We start from the raw sequence: 20,151 nt of genomic DNA, 5'->3' as shown, positions 1-20,151 counted from the left end.
AAATAAGAAACTCAAACCATCCTTAATGGCTGCTTTATTGATGACCCCTCTCAGCTAACTCTGTGATGAGAGAACGACTAAGTCAATTGACCAGGAAGGGGAGGGGGGCAATGACTGAATGCTTGATAGGCAGCTAGGACAAAGAATGTTGTTGTTGTTGTTGTCGTCTTTCGGCTTTTCCCGGTTAGGGGTCGCCACAGCGGAACTCCGGTCCGCTAATGATTGGCAGTAGATTTTCACGAACGCCGTGGTGCCAGCTCGACATCCAACCTTCAACGAAGGCATGCCCATTTACGCATGTCTTTGGAATGCCCACCCAACCGTGGGGAGGACATGCAGACTTCACACAGAAGGCACTCCCTGCACTCCAGCCGAGAATCGAACGGGAGAACTTCTTGCTGTGAGGCAACAACGCTGCCAAAGAATGCAGTGAATAAAAGAGAATAAACTTGTTATTGTAGATGTCCCAGTCCAGACAGCATTTTTAACACTCTCACTGAAAAGTGGTTTTGATTAAATTAACTCACTGATCTATATTCCTACTCAGTAAAAAAGGAAGAAATGTCTAAACTAGAGAAGTTTTCCTTTATGATGTTTACCAGTCCTGCACCATAGGAGCACCATAGGTTTGTGTTTTTATGTTGACCAGCTTTCTTTTATTTATTTATTTTGAGCAGCAGATTGTTGCCACTGTTTGGAACTCATTCAGTACATGTGGTCGTTTGAGAGAAACCTGAATAAGATGCAAGTTACAGAAGCATTGTATTAGTAGATTCCTGAATGTATCTGTTCTTTTTAAGTCTGCTTTTCTTCATGTATCAGTTCACTGTCACCTGGCCAGAGAAAGCCTCCTCCATACTAGCCGAATTATTCTGGCATACTACTTGTTTTACTTTATGCAGTCACATTTTTTTCTTCATTTTGCATTAAAGAATTGATAACAAAGTGGGTACCACTCACTAGTTCTTAGCTCCTATGATTTTGACAGTGAGATTGATCAGCCGGTACAGTTTTGTTATAAAGAAATGCTTTTAATGGGAGCTAATGGCAAAACATGACTTTTGAAAGATGTTGAAAGTTCATATGTGACCTAATAAGTGTGATCCACTAGAAAATATGCTGTTGGTAATAAGCACTTCTTTGGTTCTTCATTGTGTTTTGCCACACATCTCTTTTTACAGTTGCTGGACTAAAACATTTTAAAATAGTTGGCTTGCGCATAGTTATACATTATGCATTTGTAAAAGAATACCACTTTGTGTTTTCAGATTACAGGCTTGCACAATAATCATTACATATACTGAGAAGAAGTTAGCAAAACTCTCAATGTATTATGTTTACTTAGATGAAGTGTTTGATTGACTGGCTAGAGGCTTAAGCAGTTACTAATTTAATATGTGTATTCTGACTATATATTTTTGTTGAATGCTACAGAAGGCAACTGTGTCAACAAAGTACTGAGAGTTCCAGAGACAGAACCACAGATGTATTCAGTTGTATTGGACGAGCATGGAAATGAAATCAGAATGGGTAATTTAATCTCACTGTTGATGCTTCATGTATCGTTTCTCTTTATGCAGCGCATTACTTTTTTTTTTGTTACAAAAGCAAGTTTTTTGTTCTGGTTTTGCCCAGATTACACTTTGCAGAATGTAATGCATCAGAAAGGAAGAACTGCAAGCAGATTTAGAAGTAAACCACTGATTGAGCAATTAAGATTGCCAATTTGTGTTCATGTTACATGCTAAAGGAAGAAAGAAAATCAACAAAACCCAGGAGGTTTTCATTTTACTTGCAGGGCAGTCTTAGATTTGACTTTAGGTAGGTAAGGAAGTGTTTTTGGAGGTGGGGGGGGACTTTGTCACCATGGAAAAATGCATTATGTGATTTGTTTTGTTTAGTTTACCACCAGCATGGAGACTAACAGTCTGATGTGGTCATTTAGAACCTTGTGGTGGGGCTGAATAGATGTTAGTATCAGAGGATGTTCATCATTCCTACTGCTACAGTAACCTTTAGACTATATAGAGTGTCTCCCTGCCTAGGAAACAACAAGAGGCCAGCTTCACAAAGTTCTGGCTGCTCACACACATTCACTGTGACTGTTGATTGGCCAGCCTCATGGGGGGAAATCAGCAGTCAGAGGGAAGATTTTTTTTCAGGACTTTCTTATGATCTCAAGAAAGAAGCATCTTTCTGTTTTCACAGGAGCATCAATTGTCTAAGAGCTTCATTTCTGACAGATAAGTCCTGACTGAGAAATTCTTCCACACAGAAGTTGTTGCCCTTTTAAGAAGCATGGATTTAATTTAATTTTCTGACTAGAAATGCTGTTACCCCCTTTAAAAAAAACTCTGTTGTTTTATCTGTATTAGAAGATATTCAACATTTTGATCACCCCTGTAGTAGTACCCTAAGCTGTATGGGATATATCCTGCTAAGGCTATAACAGCTGCCCATCTTCCAAAGCTTCAGGGCACCTGCTACATAACCAAGCCATTAGACTACTTGAGCTGAGTTGTGGAAGAAGTCATGTTTTGGGCAGCAAGCCCTTCAGAATTTTCATGCCATTGAAGAGAGCACTCCTGTCTGAGCTTTTGAGGATCGACAGTTGGATTGTACTGTTCCATGACTGGGCAGATAAGTTATTTTTGGAGAAAAATTTTCACATGTAATTTTTATTGTTAATCTTTACTTTCGTAGTTAGGAAACTTGTTTTTGACTTGAAGTTTGTATTTACCGGACTGCCATGAGACTTAGCCATGCTTTTAAATGAGAGCACATTTTTTTCTGTCAGTTTAAACGTTGTTAAAAGTATTCTAAATCTACTTTTTCCGTAGAGAACTGGTGTTTGTTTTATTTGTTGGGGCCAGGAAAGTGTGTTAAAATGCATTTACTGTGTTTTTATTGGAAAAAGTGACTTTTGGGGACTTTGACATTTTACTTGCTTATGCTGCTTAGATTCACATGGTAAAGAGACACCATTTTCGGCTTGACCATGGAACAAACTTCCAGTACTATAGTCGGTCCTTCTTCCAGCCCCAAAAATAACAAGTTAAACAAACAACCTTTGCTACCACAACGTACTAGCAATTTGCCTCAGCTGTAGATGGGTAGGTCTGCTGTGGCCAAATTTGGTTCCTCAGACCACTTATCTTTTTCTCCGGTTCCCTCTGGTGTAGCACCTACAGTCAGTATGAACCTAGGTCAGGTCTAGTTAGCCATGTTCTGTAAGAATGTTGGGGTCCCCTCAGTAGCACTCTCATGTCAGTCTTGAGACAGGGTGCAGGAAAAATGTGCCTGTTTAGTCAGAATGTTGTGTTCCATCACTTGGAAAACTGCTGTTGCCATTAATAAACCATCTTGCCACAATTTTCCTGTCAAAAAAAAAAAACAGAAAACCTAACAATTTGTCTACTCCTGCTCGTCCCTGTGGATAGGAATAGTTTATTAGATCTGGCTCAGGGTTTTCTTTAGACAATTGATTTTTTTTTTTTTATAAAATGGTTTCTGACAAATGAAAAGGGGATTCTTCTTTTATTGAAGAGATTCAAGATTCTGAATCTAGACAGAAAGATAAAGGGACAGATGCAGGGTTTTCTCCTCAGATTTCCAATAGTGACATAGGATAGAGTGGTATCTGAATCTGCTTGTGAGAGATTCTGTTTCTCTGAGACTATTTCAATGTGCCAGTGTTTTCAGTGGGAGAACACTGAGGTTTCTCAGCCCCTCAGGAAATAGTATGAGTTATTAGAAATGGAATTTCCAGAATCTTCACCCCCCCCCCCCAAGTGCTGTCACCATTGGAAGAGGTGTTTGTTACTGTTTGTAGCTTCCCTGATAGTCAGCCTGCTGCTCATAAGAACGCAGATAGAGTGTATAAAATTCCTCAGTCTGTCAAGTTTTTATGTACTGATCTCAGACCTGACCCAGCAGCTATAGCTGTAGTTAATCCAGGTACTGCTAAACATTCGGTTAATTCCAACCCTTCCCATTTAGACACAAATAGTGAAATGATTGATAAGCATGGGAGAAAAGTGCATTCTTATGCAGCTTTGATTTTCAGAGTTTTGAATTGTCAGGCTCATATGTTAAAGTTCATTCTGAATAATTGTGAAAGCAGGTGAAATGATCTATCTGCATTTTCTTCTTTTGAGGAAAGATCTGCTTTGAACGATTTAGTTTCTTCTATTTCACAAGTCACTACCTATTTTTTACAGTGTGTTTCTGATTTTGTAAATAATTCATCCAGGGCTGCAACCACTGGTACTATGTTGAGGAGGTTTGTGCAAGTGAGTGGCAGGATTTTACTCTGGGGTTGTTTAATGACTTGATTTGTTGGCTTTAAAGCCTTATCAAGGGCTGTCTGTGTCTGCCCTTCCCCGGTCTTCCACTCCTCCTAAAAGACCCTGAGAACTGGAGTCCTCAGATGAAGATCTGGATTCTGGGGAAGAGTCCCTGGCTTACTTTTCTCAAATCCCTTCTCCCTTGGACTATAGTTCAGAGGAAAAGGATTCTATTAGTCCAGATTCCCCTTTAGAATAATTCTCCTTTGAAGATAATGTTACCCATATGATGGAATTCTTTAAGATGGATTGATCTGGAGTCTCTGATATTCAGAAAAGGTATTATGAGCTCCTCCAGGTAGAGTCTCCTAAGCCTTCTGCTGTTTCCCCAGTTCTGGCTGCCCTCCTAGATACCTTTTACACAGCTTCTGTTGCCCCTGATTCTCAGCCCCCTGTTGCTGAGAAACCTGATAGATTTTACAAGGTGCCTGAAAAATGTAAGTATTTTCATAGATGCCCTTCTCCTTATCCTTCTGCAGTGTCTTTCTCTTTTGACAAGAACTCCAAGCTGTTTCCTTTAGATAATGATAGTAGGGCCATGAAGAGGCTGGGCAAAAAGGTTTATACTCCTGCCACTTTTTGGGGCATTAACTACCAGACAATATGACCAGGTATATTTTGGCCTTCCTTTCTCATGTTTCTCAAGTGGTTTCCGACTGTTCTGACACTAAGGGGAAGACTTCTGCCCTTTCTCTTTTGGGTTCTACCTCTCAAGCTACCTGCCACTTTATTGAATGCAGCTATGGTGCAGCTGATACATCCTCCAGGGCTGCTGCACTTGGTTCTGTTATGAGGCATTACTCTTGGCTTCAACTTCAGGCTTTGCCTGATGACATTAAAGCCAAAATATTGGATGCTCCTTTGGATAATAAAAATCTTTTTGGTGGAGGTGGTGGTGCTGCTGCTGCTAAACTTTTTAAGTCCCTCCAGGATAAGGGTAAAGCCTTACAGGAGTTGAAACATATTTTTGTTTCTCCTATTCCTAAGTTTCAGAAGAATTTCTCCTCCAAATTTTTGAAGATTACAAGAGACTCCTGGATTCTGTCCATTATCCATCAGGGACATGTGGTTTGGAAATCCCTTCCTCCTTTTTTGGGCATTCCTTAACCTTCTTGGGAACACCTTCCTCATTCCCCAGTGATAATCCATTCTCTTTTATTCAAGGGCATAATTCACAGTGTGCTGTGTGCCCAGGTAGGGAAGGGTTTTTATTCCAGAATAATTTTGATTTTCAGTAAGGAGAGCAGTTTGAGACCAGTTCTGGACCTTTACCAGTTCAATGCCTTTCTCAAGATTTCTTCCTTTCGGATGTCTTTATTTCCCTTTCTTCTACCTCAGACCTTTCTGGTCTCTCTGGATCTCAAGGATGCCTGCTTTCATATCCCCATCCATCCCCTTTGCAGGGAATTTTTAAGTTTCTCTGTTTCTTCCTGGCATTTTCAGTTATCTGCTTTGCCCTTTGGTCTCTCTACTGCTCCAAGGGTATTCACCAAATGCGTCACTTTTGTCATTGCCTTTTGCAGGATGAGAGGAGTTGAGATCTTTCCATATCTGCATGATCTGATCAGGGTCTATATATCCTCGAATGCTTAAAAAAGCGAACACTGATTGATCAAACTTATTTTCGCGAAACTGCAAAATATCGAAGCAGCATAAACTCAAATTTTTTCCTAGGGAAAGAATTCAGTTGTCTGTTTCTGTTGCTTCGGTATTTTCAGTGTTATGGTGAAAAGTTACCGGTTGGATTCAGGAAAGTGTGCGATTGTGTGGATGTGAGTGTTAGGGTGATTTAGGTGAGTTAGGGTTAGGGCTCGGGTTAGGTGTGTGTGCGATTGAGTGGACATGAGGGTTAGGGCGGATTTAAGTGAGTTAGGGTTAGGGAGCGGGTGAGGTGAGTGTGCGATAGTGACGGACCTAAGGGTTTGGGTTAAGGTAAGTGGGTAGTTAGTGGTGTGTGCATAATTTAGTGTAGGGTTAGGTATCAGATTTTAGGTGTATGTGTGTGGATTTCTGTTTGTTTGGTGTGCTTGTGTTGTGTGTATGTGTTTTGGATCAGCGATTTTTTTCCCTGGGAAAAAAATCGCTGATCTGACCAGTTCGAGATTGTAAGCTTTCACTTAAATTAGGTCGATCAATCAGCGTTCGCTTTTTTTAAGCGTTCGATGATATAATATAGACCCTCTGATCATTAAAGCTTCTTCCTCTGATTCTCTGTTTCAGGATCTCCAGTTTATTATTTCCATGTAGCAGAGACTGAGGTTCACCGTAAACTGTCAAAAATCATCTCTGACCCCCTTCTCAGGATCATGTTTTCCTTGTTTGCAGGCTCCAGACCATCACCATGCTGGCATATTTGCCTGCCCCCAAGGCCCTGTCTCTTATTACTGCTTTTTTTCAATGTCTTCTTCCTCTGCCTTCAGTCACAGACAGGGACTTTCTCACGGTTCTTGGGTTTATGGCTTCCACCATTCCCATGCTTTCTCTAGCCAGGCTCCACATGAGAAGGTTACATTGGTGCCTCAAGTCAGTGTTGCTCCAACACTGTTACCCTCTGAACTTCCCAGTCCCCTTTCTTCCGTGTCCCTAGCTCGAGCTTCAGTGGTGGAGTCTTCAACTTTCTGTAAACCTGAGGCCTTCATTTCAAGCTCCATTTTTGACTCGAGCACTTTACAGATTCCTCATACAGGGATAGGGGGCCTCCTTCAGCTCTCTCCGGGTCACTGGCCTCTTCATCAGAGGTCAGACCACATCGGTGTAAAAGAAATGAGGGCTCTGTTTTCTAGCTCTTCAAGCTTTTCATTCTGTGTTTCATCCTGGGCCCCTCAAAATTTTCACACACAATACCACAGTGATGTGATATGTCAGCAAGCAAGGGGGAGGGGAGGGGACAAGGTCCTACCTTCTTTGCAGAATAGCTCTTCAGGTCTTGGATTTAGCTGTCCAGTATTGAGTGATTCTTCATGCTGTTTATATTCACTCAGAGCACAACTTAGTGGCGGACTTTTTGAGCAGGTCCAGCACACAAGCTCAACAATGGATGCTTCACGGAGATGTGTTCCTGAACATTGTCCATTGGTGAGGTATTCCTCTGGTAGTTTTTTTTTGCCTCCCCTCTGAACAGACAATTTCAGATGTTCTGTTCCATAGTCCCCTGTCTTCTGGCATGGAAAGTGGACGCCATGTCTTCTCCTTGTAAAGATACGTTTCTGTATGCTTTTCCTCAAGTCTTGATCAAGATCAGGCAGGACTCTACCAAAATCTTGCTAGTGACTCCCTATTGACCCAGACAGCAGTGGTTCCCCCCTGTGTCTCACTTGGCCAGGGATGATCACCACAAGTTACCTCACCAGGTGGACGTGCTCAGACAAAACAAGGGATCTCTTACAAATCCTCACTTATCCACTCTTCAGCTGACGCTGTGGGTGATAGTGTTTTGCTCCCTTTTAGGCAACTCTTTTCTGAGGATGGTGCTTCACGTCCTGCAGGAGGCCCATTACCAGGAAATTGTATTTTTCCAAATGGAAAAGATTTTTTGTTTGATACCTCGCTCACTATTAGGATCCTATCTGTGGAAGTTCCTCTAGTTTTGTCCTGTTTATATGACGTGCTACATGCTGGGTTGGTATATTCTTCAGTTAAAGTTCACCTGTCAGCAATTTCTGTTCATCTCTGCTTGACTCCTCTGGCATCTAGATATAAGGTAAAGCAATTTTTTAAAGGCATCCTTCATAACAGGCCTCCCATGGAGCCTATTTCACTTACCCCTTCCTCAGACCTCAGTTTTGTTCTTGAAAAATTGACTTGGGCTCCTTTTGAGCCTGCTGCTTCAACTTCCTTACAACATTGTACTTGGAAGATTGTTCTTTTGGCTGTCACTTCAGCCAAGACTGTTTCTGAACTTCAGGCTCTCATGGCTGTTCCTCCTTTCTTAGTTTTCTGTAGAGACAGGGTGTCTCTTCATACTAACCTTGCTATTATGTCCAAGGTGGAAACAAATAGCTCCTCTTTGAACAGGCAACTTCCTCTCTTTTTTGCACCAAAGTCTAAAGTCCTCTAGGTTGAAAGGTGGACACCCTATCATTTTCTTGGAAGGGGATGTTTCTCTGTGCCTTCCCTCTCTTTCCTCAGATTCCAAGGGTCTTGCTCAAGATAGAGCCGGACTCCCCTAAAATCTTGTTGGTGACTCCATTTTGGCCTAAACAGCATTGGTTCCCCCTTTTTTCTTCATCTAGCCAGGAGCAATCACCACACGTTACCTTGCAGGGTGGACCTTCTCACACAAGACAAGGGGTCTCTGATCCATCCACACTTGTCCACTCTTCAACTAACATTATGGGTGATAGGGTTGTGATACGTTTTACACACCTTTTTTCTGAGGATGTGCTTAGGGTTCTGTAGGAGGCCAGAAAACCCACTACCTGGAAATCCTGTATGTCCAAATGAATGAGATTTTCTGTTTGGTGCCTTGGTCGTAACCAGGATCCACTTTCTGTGGATATCCCTCTGTTTCACTTATTTCTGTGATTTGCTGCATGTTGGATTAGCATATTCTTCTGTTAAAGCTCACCTCTAAGCTATTTCTGCATGTCTGCCATTAACTTCTCCTCCTCTGGCCTCTACGTTTGAGGTCAAGGAATTTCTTAATGGTATCCTTCATATCAGACCTCCTGGGAAGCCTGTTCCACTTTCCTGGGACCTTAATTTTGTACTTGAAAAATTGACTCAGGCTCCTTTTGAGCTTGTGGCTTCAGCTTCCTTACAACATTGCACATGGAAGGCTGTTATTCTTTTAGGCCTTACTTCAGCTAAGAGAGTATCTGAACTCCAGGCTCTTATGGCTGTTCCTCCTTTTTTATTTTTTTCATAGGGACAGGGTGTCTGTTCATAGTACTCCTTTGTTTATGCTCAAGGTGGTTAATAAATTTTCTCTTACTCAGTCTATTACTTTGTTCTCCTTTTGTCCTTCTCCGCAATCTGCTAGTGAGAAGGTTGTTCACACCTTGGATTTGTACAAATGGCACAGATATTATTTAGATAAGACTAAGTCCATTTGCAAGTCTGAGCAACTTTTTATTTGCTTTCATCCCTAATTATAAGCAAACCATATCCTCACGTATCTCTAAGGCCTTTTCTTTTTGTTATTTCATGGAAAGTGCCTTTCTACTTATGTTAAGGCTCATTCTACCATGGTTGTGGCTTCCTCTGGTGACTTTTGCAAAGGTTTGGACACCAATTCCATCCTTGAGGCTGCTACTTTGACCTCTGTCCATACTTTCACTAAGCATTACAAACTGTATGTTATTTCTAAAGCTAAAGCTGGCTTTGCCAGAGCTGTCGTGCATGGGTTTCTTGAGGGTTCTTCTGAACCTTCCTCCTGCCAAGTTTCCTGTTGAGCTTTTGTATTGTCCCTTTGGTAAAGAATACTGCAACAGTGGTATGGAAGGACATAGTACAGTTGTGTAAAATATTACCTTACCTTTTCACTGTTGCAGTATTTGCTCCCTCCATCCTCCCCCTTCTGCTGTGTTCTCTTTTCTCCTTTTGGATGCACGTGCTCTTCCTCATTCCTTGGACTCTTGTTCCTCTTGGGGCTTTTCATTTCTGAGGTGTGTACATCACCTTCATGCCCTGCGCCTTGAGTGGGGAGCTTACATGTAAGCTACAATGTCTTTGAAATCACAAGGCTTTGGTATACTCTCCAGACATTAGGCTACCCTTGGCTGAGAATCCCTTTGGCAAAGAATACTGCAGCACTGAAGAGAAGGACATCGACTGATTTTACACAACTGTGCTGTTACACAATTGTATTTTATTTGCTTTACCATTTAGATTTTCTACAGCCTCACGGGTATTCAGAAGATATCTTGTTTGACTCATATTATTTTTGCAGACTAATTGTCATTCACATTTTCCCCTTATTTAGATGACCTACTAATCTTTAGTGTTTATCTGGATGTGAAGAGTCTGTAATGTGACTTGTTTCTTCTGAGTTATCTGGACTTCCTGATACGTATTGCAAAATCTTCTTTTAACCCGTCTCACAGGTTAAAGGTTTCATGGTTGCCTTCTAGATATTTTTCTTCAAAAGGCCTTTTCAACACAAGTGAAGGTTGATTTCTATTTGGAATCTTTCCTGAGCTTCTCCTCTTAGTCACAGACTTCTGCAAGATAATTTTGGGTGTTGGGTTTCATAGCTTTCATGATTCTCTTGTTGCCTGTAGCCAGGATGCATATGAGAAAGATGCAGTGGTTTATAAAAAACACATGGGCCCAGCATTTCCGTGCTGTGGAACATCAAATTCCAGTTTTAGGCTTTCTAAAATCAAAACTGCATTGGTGGGGATAGCAAATTTGGTTGAATCCAGGCCTTCCATTCCCTCTTCAGACCTTATTCCAGTCTCTCACCACAGACTCCTCAGATTTTGCTTGGGGAGAGGTTTCTGGGGAGGTAAAAGTGCAAGGCCTGTGGAGTTATTCAGACAGACTAAAACACATCAACATAAAGGAGATTTTGGCTGTGATCCATGCCTTAAAATCTTGCCATCACCTGTGGTCTCATGGATCTGTACAGGTGATTACAGACAATACCACAGTCATGTGATACATAAACAAGCAGGGATGTGCAAGGTCATACCCCTTGTAAGCAAGCTGGTTGTGATCGCTTGGGAGTTAGCTCTTCAGCATTGCTTAACCTTCCAAGCATCTTGCCTGGGTTCCAGCATGTAGCTGCAAGACATTTTCCTGAGAGCTACAATTACGAAACCAAGAGGCTGCAGCACTGCTTCGTCATAAAGTATTACAGCTGAAAAGCACAATCTCTGCAGTTTAAACCCCCAACACGAAACCAAGCACATCACAGTGCCCCTTAAAGACCGCAACCTGGCTGTATTCCAACAGAGACAGCTACGTTAGAAGCGTTATCACTGTAATGTACCCAAGTGCAAGGAATCATGTACATCACAGAAATACCTCTTCTAGTGCGGCTGTCCCTGTTAGAATATAATGGGGTTGGTGTCTTTAGGGATCACCGCGATGTGCTTGGTTTTGTGTTGGGGGATTAAGCTGCAGCAATTGTGATTTTCAGCCATAACACTCTATGATGAAGTATTTCTGCAGCCTTCTGGTTTTGGCATGGTAGCTTGTAGAAATATCTCACAAGCTACATGCAGAAACCCATCTTGCTTTCTGTCAGAGCAAAACATAGTGACAGACAAGCTGAGCAGGACCAGGATGGACCTCCACAGGAAATTGAATGAGGGTATCTTCCAGGAGCTAATGCAGTTATGGAGAACACCTCAAATAGATCTGTTTGTCTCTTTTCAAAACAGACAACTCACAAAATTGTTCCAGATCCTTGCAAGAAAGCATGGAAAATAAAAGTATTTTCTTTCCCCTAGAAGTGGATGTTCCTTTATGCTTTATTCCCTTTCAACTGATATCCAAGGAAATTCTGAAAATTTAAAATGATTCCCCAAAGATCATTGTGTTGACTTTCTTTTGCTCAGACACCATTGGCTCTTTCTTCATATGGAATTGGCCAAGGGCAATTACCACAAGCTTTCTCACAGGCTGGATGTACTCACATAAGAGAGGGGGAATTTGATACTGACTGTCTTGGTGATTCAGTTCTTATACATTTTAGCCATTTGTTTCATGAGGACTTGCTGCAGGTACTGAAGGAGGCAAGAAAGCCTGCTTATAGAAAATCATATATTGGTAAGTGGAGGCAATTTTCTAATTAGTGCCTAACCAAAAAAAAAAGGGGGCCCGTCAGGGATTTTGTACCTCTGGTGCTCAAATATTTGGCTGCGTTACTTTCCCCTGGCCTCTCATATTCCTCTATAAAGATCCATTTTGCAGCCATTTTAGCATGTCTACCCATGGATCCTCTTGTCTGGGATAAAATGGTTTCTGAAAGAAGTTTTACAATTGAGACCTCCTCGTGAACAGGTTGCTCTTCCTTGGCATCTCAGTTTAATGCTGTTGAAGCTGATTGTGTCATGTTTTGAATATGCTCTTCAAGCTGGTTTAAGGTTCTTGACTTGGGAATCTGTACTCATTAACATATGCAAGAAGAGCATCTGAGTTGCAAGCTTTCATGACCCTATCTAGTCTTCCACACAGATAGGGTAGCATTGCACATAACCCCATCATTTATACCCAGAGTGGTTTTATAGTCTATTTTGAATCAAGCCATCAGTCCCCCAGTTTTCTATTCAGATTCTGAAAGTGGGGAGAAAATATTCTACATACTCTGGACACACATAGGTCTCTTGACAGAACTAAGTCCTTTAGAAAAGCTGAACATCTATTTCTTATCAGAGGACAAAAAAGGAGTATCGTGTATAAACAGATAATTTCCAGGTGACTGTCTTCATTTGTTACCTTTCGTTATTGTCACCATGGCAAGACCATTCTAGGCAGTATCAAGGTACATTCTACTAGAGTCTTGCCGTCTTTGGTGGCATAATGTAAAGGAGTGGATTCTAGAAGCATTCTAGAGGCAGCTGCATAGTCCTCTGTACATACTTTTACAAAGCATTACAAACTGGATTCTGTTTCTAGGTCCATAGCTAACTTTCCTAGAGCCATTCTCCAGGGGCTCCTGGATCCATATCCTCCCTCCATCCAGGCTGGATTGGCTTTTGGTAGTCGATCCATGTAGCATAAAAGTTACTGCAGCTGTGGGAATGATGAACATAGTACTGTTGATGTTGCAGTAGAGGTTTATATCCCTAGAGCAAGTATTTCTGTTGCCATTTGACATGCTGATGTGCAGTAAATTCCATCAGTATTGGGTCAGAGGATTCCTTGTATGCCAGACACAAGTCACCTCTTAGCAGTCTGTAGGATACTGAGTATAGTGACAGGGCTTTGAGTCTGGCTGTGTAAGACATGTTGTTTAGGTGTTTTACTAATGTATGTCTGTGGGAGTTCCAGTTGTTACATGTGTCTGGACAAATAATGCTAAAGGAAGCATTATATTCATTGATTGGCTTAATGAGGGCTGAGTAAAGGGAGACAGTGACATCCCTAGATATAGATAATATCCCTAACAACGGACAAATGTTGCTCAAAAGTTAGGTCACTGTTCTCTTAAGTTTCCAAATCTTGAACAACTGAGTCAACTGTCAGGGGTGTATTGTTAATGTAATAGTTTCCAGGGATAAATTACTTCCCAAAGGATACTGTAATGCATTTTTGTTACCTATGAATTTATTTTTCAACACTGTATCTTGTATGTTTGTATATTGTACTGCTTTTTTCGTATACAAAGGAAATCTTCTTCCTGGAGACTTTTCTTCCTGAAATCTCAGCTCAAAATTGGCATCACTCACATATGCATGGCTCCCAAATATGCAACAAAGTCTAAACGATTTAGGATTTTTGCTTAGAAGTGCTTGCACAGGTATTTTTATATCCCGAGCCAACTACAAAGAATTTTTCCTCAGGTAGGTTGCAAATGTTGAAGGTGTGATGGAGTAGAAAGAGGTAATTGGGAGTATATTTTTGAGAATGCAGTGAGTTGGCAGACTTAAAAAAATTCCTGCTGACTACTCTGCCAGAAATGCTAGGTGAGCAAATTGGTGTAACTAAAGAATTTTTTTTGAACTGTGATGCAGAATAGGAATTGACTAGACATAAAGGTCTTACTGAGTTTAATTCTGGTGGCTGCCAAAAAAGCAATTACTAGAAAATGGAAATCAAAGTTTAAACCAACCATATTAGAAGATGTGAATATAGTAACAGAGATAAAAGAACTGTAAGTGGGATCTTTAGAAAAGGGTAGGAGCAAATTACATAAAAATGGGAATTGTAGAAACAATACATGCAGAATAATGTTTTGGAGGGGGAAAAAGTTTAAGGAAGGCAGGAACAGAATGACCTATGTAATTTTCTGTACAGAAGATTACATGTGATGTATAATGTTTGCAAATGAAAATATGTCAAGATGGTTTATTTTCTTTTATATAAAAGCATGTCATACTTGATAATTCAATAAAGATGTTTTTGTTTATAAAAGTAAATTGGCATTACCCAGCAAGGTAACCCATTTAATAAAATGTGACTGACTAAACAAAATATCCAAATCACAGTTCGGATGAACTTGCATAAAATGAAGGCATGAATTGGCTGCAGCAGAAAGTGATGCAAATAAAGATAATTTACTCTGAACTTTGCAACAGGAGACTAACAGTTATAGTATATTTTCCAGAATATTTCTTGACTACCCTTGTGCTATCTGTACTTTAAAATGAAGAACAACTACTAAGTATCCAGAAACTCAAACTAAGGACTGTTTTTTGTAGATTTTACTTTTAACATGCCTTTGCCAATACCAGTTGTATTTTAAGTGGTGCAGTGGTCATTTAGCACATTTATACATTAAATACATTAATTTGTTTTCTTATACTTAATCTTATTCATGGTCATTAGGGAATTTGAACCTATCCCATAAAGCATTTGGCTTAAGGCATGGAACCATTCATGGGTGGAATACCAGTCTGTTGCAGACCACAGTCCTAAATCATGCAGAACACACTTGGATGAGCATTTTTGAGGACTGCTAGTTGAAACTCTCATCTTGTCTTTATGAATGTGGGAAGAAACCAGTTACCCTAGCAGAACCCCCCACACACACACACACACACACTAAAAGTCCAGTTTGCTCCAGAGAACAAAGTATTGTGAGGCAGCAGCACTAACTTGTGCACCACTTTGCCTCTTCACATTTAATATATAAAGTAATTTCTGTGATACTGGGGACACTCATTAAAAAAGTTTGAACATTTGTATTTTAAGAACTGCAAGTCACAAAAATTGCATAATTCTTTTTAGAAAATGTAATTACAGTGCCACTTAATGTCAACATTTAGAGAGGTCTTCCATCAAGACAACACCTGTGGTATGATGTAAAAGTGGAGATTTTTGCTGCTTCTTCTGCTCCATACCTGAGTAAGGTAACCAAAGCTCTTCAAAAGTCCACTCTTCTCGGACCTTGCTGGTGACCACACAAGTGGTTTGAAAAACAGCGCCCACCATCATGACCCTTTTTCTTTCCTGCTGCTTTCATTAAATGAATCTCTTCCTTGCTGCTGTTGCAAAACGTTTCTTCATTCATTGGCTAAAGAAAATATGCACCTGACCTTCCAAGACCAAGTACTCTGATAGTCATCAAATATATGAAGAGTTTTTCACTGATTTTTCTTTTTCTGTATTGTACCTTCACACATTTCTTATGATGTAGTGACACCAGCAGTTTAACAGAGCCTTTTGCTGCCATACACATTCAGTCTTGAGGCTTTCTTTACCACACAGCTGGAATAGATAAGGAGGATTGTTCCATAGAACATCCAGGAGGTTAGTTATTCAGAGTTGATTGTTTCAGCACGGCCTAGAATAAGGTAAAGCAGCAGATGTCTGTATCTGAGCCCTCCAGGCTTGCCTTATATCAGAGTCTGTGGATTCCTTCTTTTACACTGTCTTATTCTCCTCTGCTGTCAGAAATAGCAGTAGATGTACAGTCCAACAAATTTAAAAGAGAATCACTGAGCAACGCCATCCATTATTAAATTGTAAAGTAAATATGTGTGCAGAATAACACTGTAGATCACAGAGATTCTATAATGAGCATTCTCATGTATTAAAAAAGTCTGCATCAAGGCAGATTTTGTACCTTACAGCACACTTGTGCCTGACTACAAACAAAAATAGCTAAAACTATTTCTGAAGTAACTAGTTAGGTAGTGGTTCTAATCTCCTTGCAGTCAATGTGTGTGTGTGTGTGTGTGTGTGTGTGTCTGTGTGTGTGTCAGTAGAACATGAGTCGGAATCCTACTGTCAGCAATCCAGTCTCATGTAGAACAAATATTTGGGGTTGGGAGGTTGGCTTAATGGTGTTTACCTTACAGACACAAGGTGCAGGGTTTGATTTTCATATGGGGTAATTGGCTATGCTTAAAATGACCCACAAGGGCAATTAGTCTAGTACTAATCTATGACCCTGTGCCAAGAGGCAGTGTTCAAGATATTACTGCTTTGTGATGTTTAACATGGTGATTTCTCCATTTGATTAAATCAAGTGCCATTCTCCTAAATAGTAAATTACAAGAGTATATCAAAAACACTGTAATATCATTTCTGTATGCTTACTTACAGAGTGCAAACATTACAAGTAGAAGGTCAGAGCTGTGCATGAACTTAAAATAGCCACTTAAACCAAAATAACCACAAATCTTTAACTGTATCAGAAAGTTAAAGACCAACACCCAACAGTGTTTGGAGCTAGTTCGCAATAATAAAGCACACTCTGATCCAATGGGAATAGCTAATAACCTAGCTGATATATTTAGTTCAAACTTTACCCCATCCACAGTTATACCTATTCCAATCTGAACCACTCCTTTACTTATTATGGAACAAGTTCTCTCAGCTGTTTTAAAAGTTAAGAAAACCTCATCCATGGGCCCTGATAATTTACCAGTTTGCTTGATTGTCAGTGCCACATATGGCCAATTTTAACTATCCACTGGTTACATTCCTCTATCCTGGAAAACAGCCATTGTAATGACAGTACACAGGGGTAGCCCAGCCACAGATTCTGGCAACTATAGGCCCATTAGCCTCATTAGCCTAGTGCATAAAGTTATGGGACATATTATCTTAGGACCTCATTAATCTAGACATTGAAAATTTCTTAATCCTGGATCTTTATCAATTTAACATGGTCTTTATCAATTTAACAAGGCAAGGTTCAAATGACAAATTCACCACCGCAACAGGAACAGGCAAGCAAAAACTGAGGGCAATGCTACCCAATGCTAGAAGTCTAAATCTCAAAATGCACTCACTCGAGGCACTCCTTAAAATGGAGAACATCGATATCTGTGCAGTGACTGAGACCTGGTTCAAGGCTCTATAGAGCACCCCTGCATTACCAGGCTATAACTCATACCACACTTTTTTGGCCATCCAACCTGAACCAGAACACCAAAGGTGAAGGTGTGCCCATATTCATTAAGGATATCCACACCTCCAGGCTAGTTGCACAGCGTAATGCATCCGAGATTATCCAAGTGCAACTAACTCTGGGCAAAACTGCAATCCAAATTGTAGCTTGCTGCAGATCCCCCTGCCCCTGGATTCCCACTCCTCTTTTCTTGGTATTCTGTAACCAAACAACCTAATAATGGGCGATTTCAACTACCCCACCATTAACTGGGAAAACTACTCCTTTCTGGAATTCATAAATTCCAGTGCCCTGGATCAACTTATCCACACCCCCACCAGGGGCAACAATATCCTAGCCCTAGTCATTACCAACATGAGTGACCGGTGTTCCACACCTGAAGTCAACTCCTCGTTGGTCAGATCCGACCATAAGCTAATCATCATAGATATCCGCATCCCACCCCCACCCACCATTATGGAAACCACGGTAAAAAAATTTCTCCAAAGCCAACTTCATGCTTCTTAAGACAAAAGTGGTGAACTTCATGATACCCATGCAGATGGACAATACACTTATGACTGCTGAATCCTACACAGATACACCCTATAAGCACTTACACAAATGCATGGATCGTGCTATCCCAAACAGAACCAAGACACTATCCTCCAAAAAAAGGAAGCCAATCTGGTGGTCCCCTGCCATAAACAAACTCCACAACAGAAGGAAGAAACTGTTGCAAAAGAGAGTAAAATCCCATGAGTGGAGGTGCTCCCTGGTCAGCCTCAGTAAGAAGCTGAGATCCTTTATAAGATCCTCCAAAGCTAGCTACGAAAACAAAATCTCCACTGATTCAAAGGGCAACCACAAAGCATTCTATAGCTATGTCAAGAATCTCAATGGCAATACCCAGATCTGCTTTGAGTTACAGCACAATGGCACGAAAATTACAGACCCATCTGATATTGCCAACATCCTGGCAGATAGGTTCAGTGCTAACTTTACCCCCCTCTCACCCCCTAAAGGGCCCATATCTATACAAGAAGAATGCAGAGTCCCTGTAATCACATCTATGCAGGTAAAAGCTGCACTCTGTAAAACCAAAAACACAGCAGCCATGGGACCGTACAACATCCCAGGCTGCGTTTTACACAAACTTCAGAATTAACTGTCTCCCCACCTAAGCACTATGTTCAATCACAGTCTCATGTCAGGCTTTGTGCTCACTGAATGGCACACAGCAACAGTTATCCCACTCCACAAAGGGGGAGCCACCACTGATCCTGGAAACTATCGCCCGATTAGCCTGACGAGCCTGGTCTGCAAGGCCATGGAACGTATCATCATGGAACTCATAAACAAAGACATTGGTAACTTCCAAACTCTGGACCCCACCCAGTTCGGGTTTGTGAAAGGCAGATCATGCCTTCTGAACCTGATTGACTTCTTTGAGGCAGTCACCAAAGCCGTAGACTAGGGTGAGGTGGTTCACACAGCCTATCTTGACCTTGCCAAGGCTTTCAACACCATCCCCCATTCTGGAATTATAGCTAAACTTACTAAACTAGGTATAAATCCCTGCATCACAAGATGGGTTGCCAACTTGCTCACTGACAGAACCCACACTGTAAAAGTTGCAGACTCCAGATCTGACTTCAAACCAGTGACAAGTGGAGTAGTACAGGGTTCAGTCCTGGGACCTCTCCTGTTTGGTATCTACTTCTCTGAAGTACAGGCTAACACAGAAGGCCTCTGGCTAGCGAAGTTCGCAGATGACTGCAAATTATGAGCCATAGTCAAGTCCCCAAATGGTGTGGACATCCTACAGAAGGGCCTCACTGAAACAGATGCCTGGTGCCAGAGGCATGGCCTCAAGCTCAGTGCCAAAAAGTGCATAGTCATCCCCTTTGGTAAAAACTCTATGCCCATGAACTACCACATAAACGGCAGTCTACTTAATGTCGAATGTGTGATAAGAGACCTTGGGACCCAGGTGGACCGTAGTTTCTCCTTTGATAATCACATTGTCACAGTAGTCAGGAAATCCTTCTATGTGGTACACCTCATCACAAAAGGGTTTTCATCCAGTAAAAAAGAGGTCATTGTTCCCCTCTACTCTGAACTCATTGGACCCATTATATAGAGTACAATGCCCCCTTTGTAATGTACTTCTCAAGACATCTGCAGCAGCTGGAAAGGCCATAGAAGTACCTCACAAAGTGGATTACTGGCCTCAAACAAATGCCCTACACTGACCGTCTCAAAAAACTCCAGCTTTACTCTGTAGCATATCGCCTACTCCAAGGAGATCTCTCCCTAACATATAAATCTGTGTTAAACCAAGAGCTGTTGGACATGCTACACCTAAAGAAATCCCAATCCCTTCGAGCTACATGCTCTAGGGACCTAAATCTTGTCACCACAATAAACAGGACATGCTGGGGGGATAGATTCCTGTCCCAGAGACTTCCTGTACTCTGGAACAAGCTACCCATCTATGTCAAGCAAAGTTCCTCATTAGCACTCTTCAAGAAAAATCTTGATGAGTGGATGGGAATTAGGAAATACACCCCGGGGATCACTTCTGTGGCTCTTCTCGACAGGGGCACAGAAAATTAACTTTCTTGGGTGGCGTAAGCCAGGGAACCTTGTTGACTAGGCTTACTTAGGCCCTTGGGCCGATCACCTAGTACCTACCTATGAACCTATAAAGGAAGGTCCTTCCTCTTTAACCACATTAATTTCTTTGAAAAAGTGACCAAAGCAGTGGAATAGCTGTTAATCAGTACATACATCATCCCTGAACCTGGCCAAGGCCTTCAGTACCATTCCTGATGCAAACTTTATTGACATATT

At 41.2% G+C, this 20,151-nt stretch overlaps 1 protein-coding gene across 2 annotated transcripts in view; it reads left to right on the top strand.

Annotated features, from left to right (window-relative positions):
* The window catches only part of LOC122793168 (centromere protein C-like), a 546,145-nt gene that overhangs the window by 372,280 nt on the left and 153,714 nt on the right, over positions 1 to 20,151 (top strand). For both annotated transcript variants that reach the window (XM_044060985.1, XM_044060986.1), the window contains exon 7: positions 1,435 to 1,530. In XM_044060985.1, the coding sequence (XP_043916920.1) occupies positions 1,435 to 1,530 (96 nt within the window). The remainder of the gene's footprint in view (positions 1 to 1,434; positions 1,531 to 20,151) is intronic.

Source organism: Protopterus annectens, chromosome 2.part0 (assembly GCF_019279795.1).
Source record: "Protopterus annectens isolate FY-2018-M chromosome 2.part0, PAN1.0, whole genome shotgun sequence".
In the NCBI taxonomy this organism is placed as follows: Eukaryota; Metazoa; Chordata; order Ceratodontiformes; family Protopteridae; genus Protopterus; species Protopterus annectens.
The sequence above is the reverse complement of the archived record's forward strand: the minus strand, read 5'-3'. Positions and strand labels throughout refer to the sequence as shown.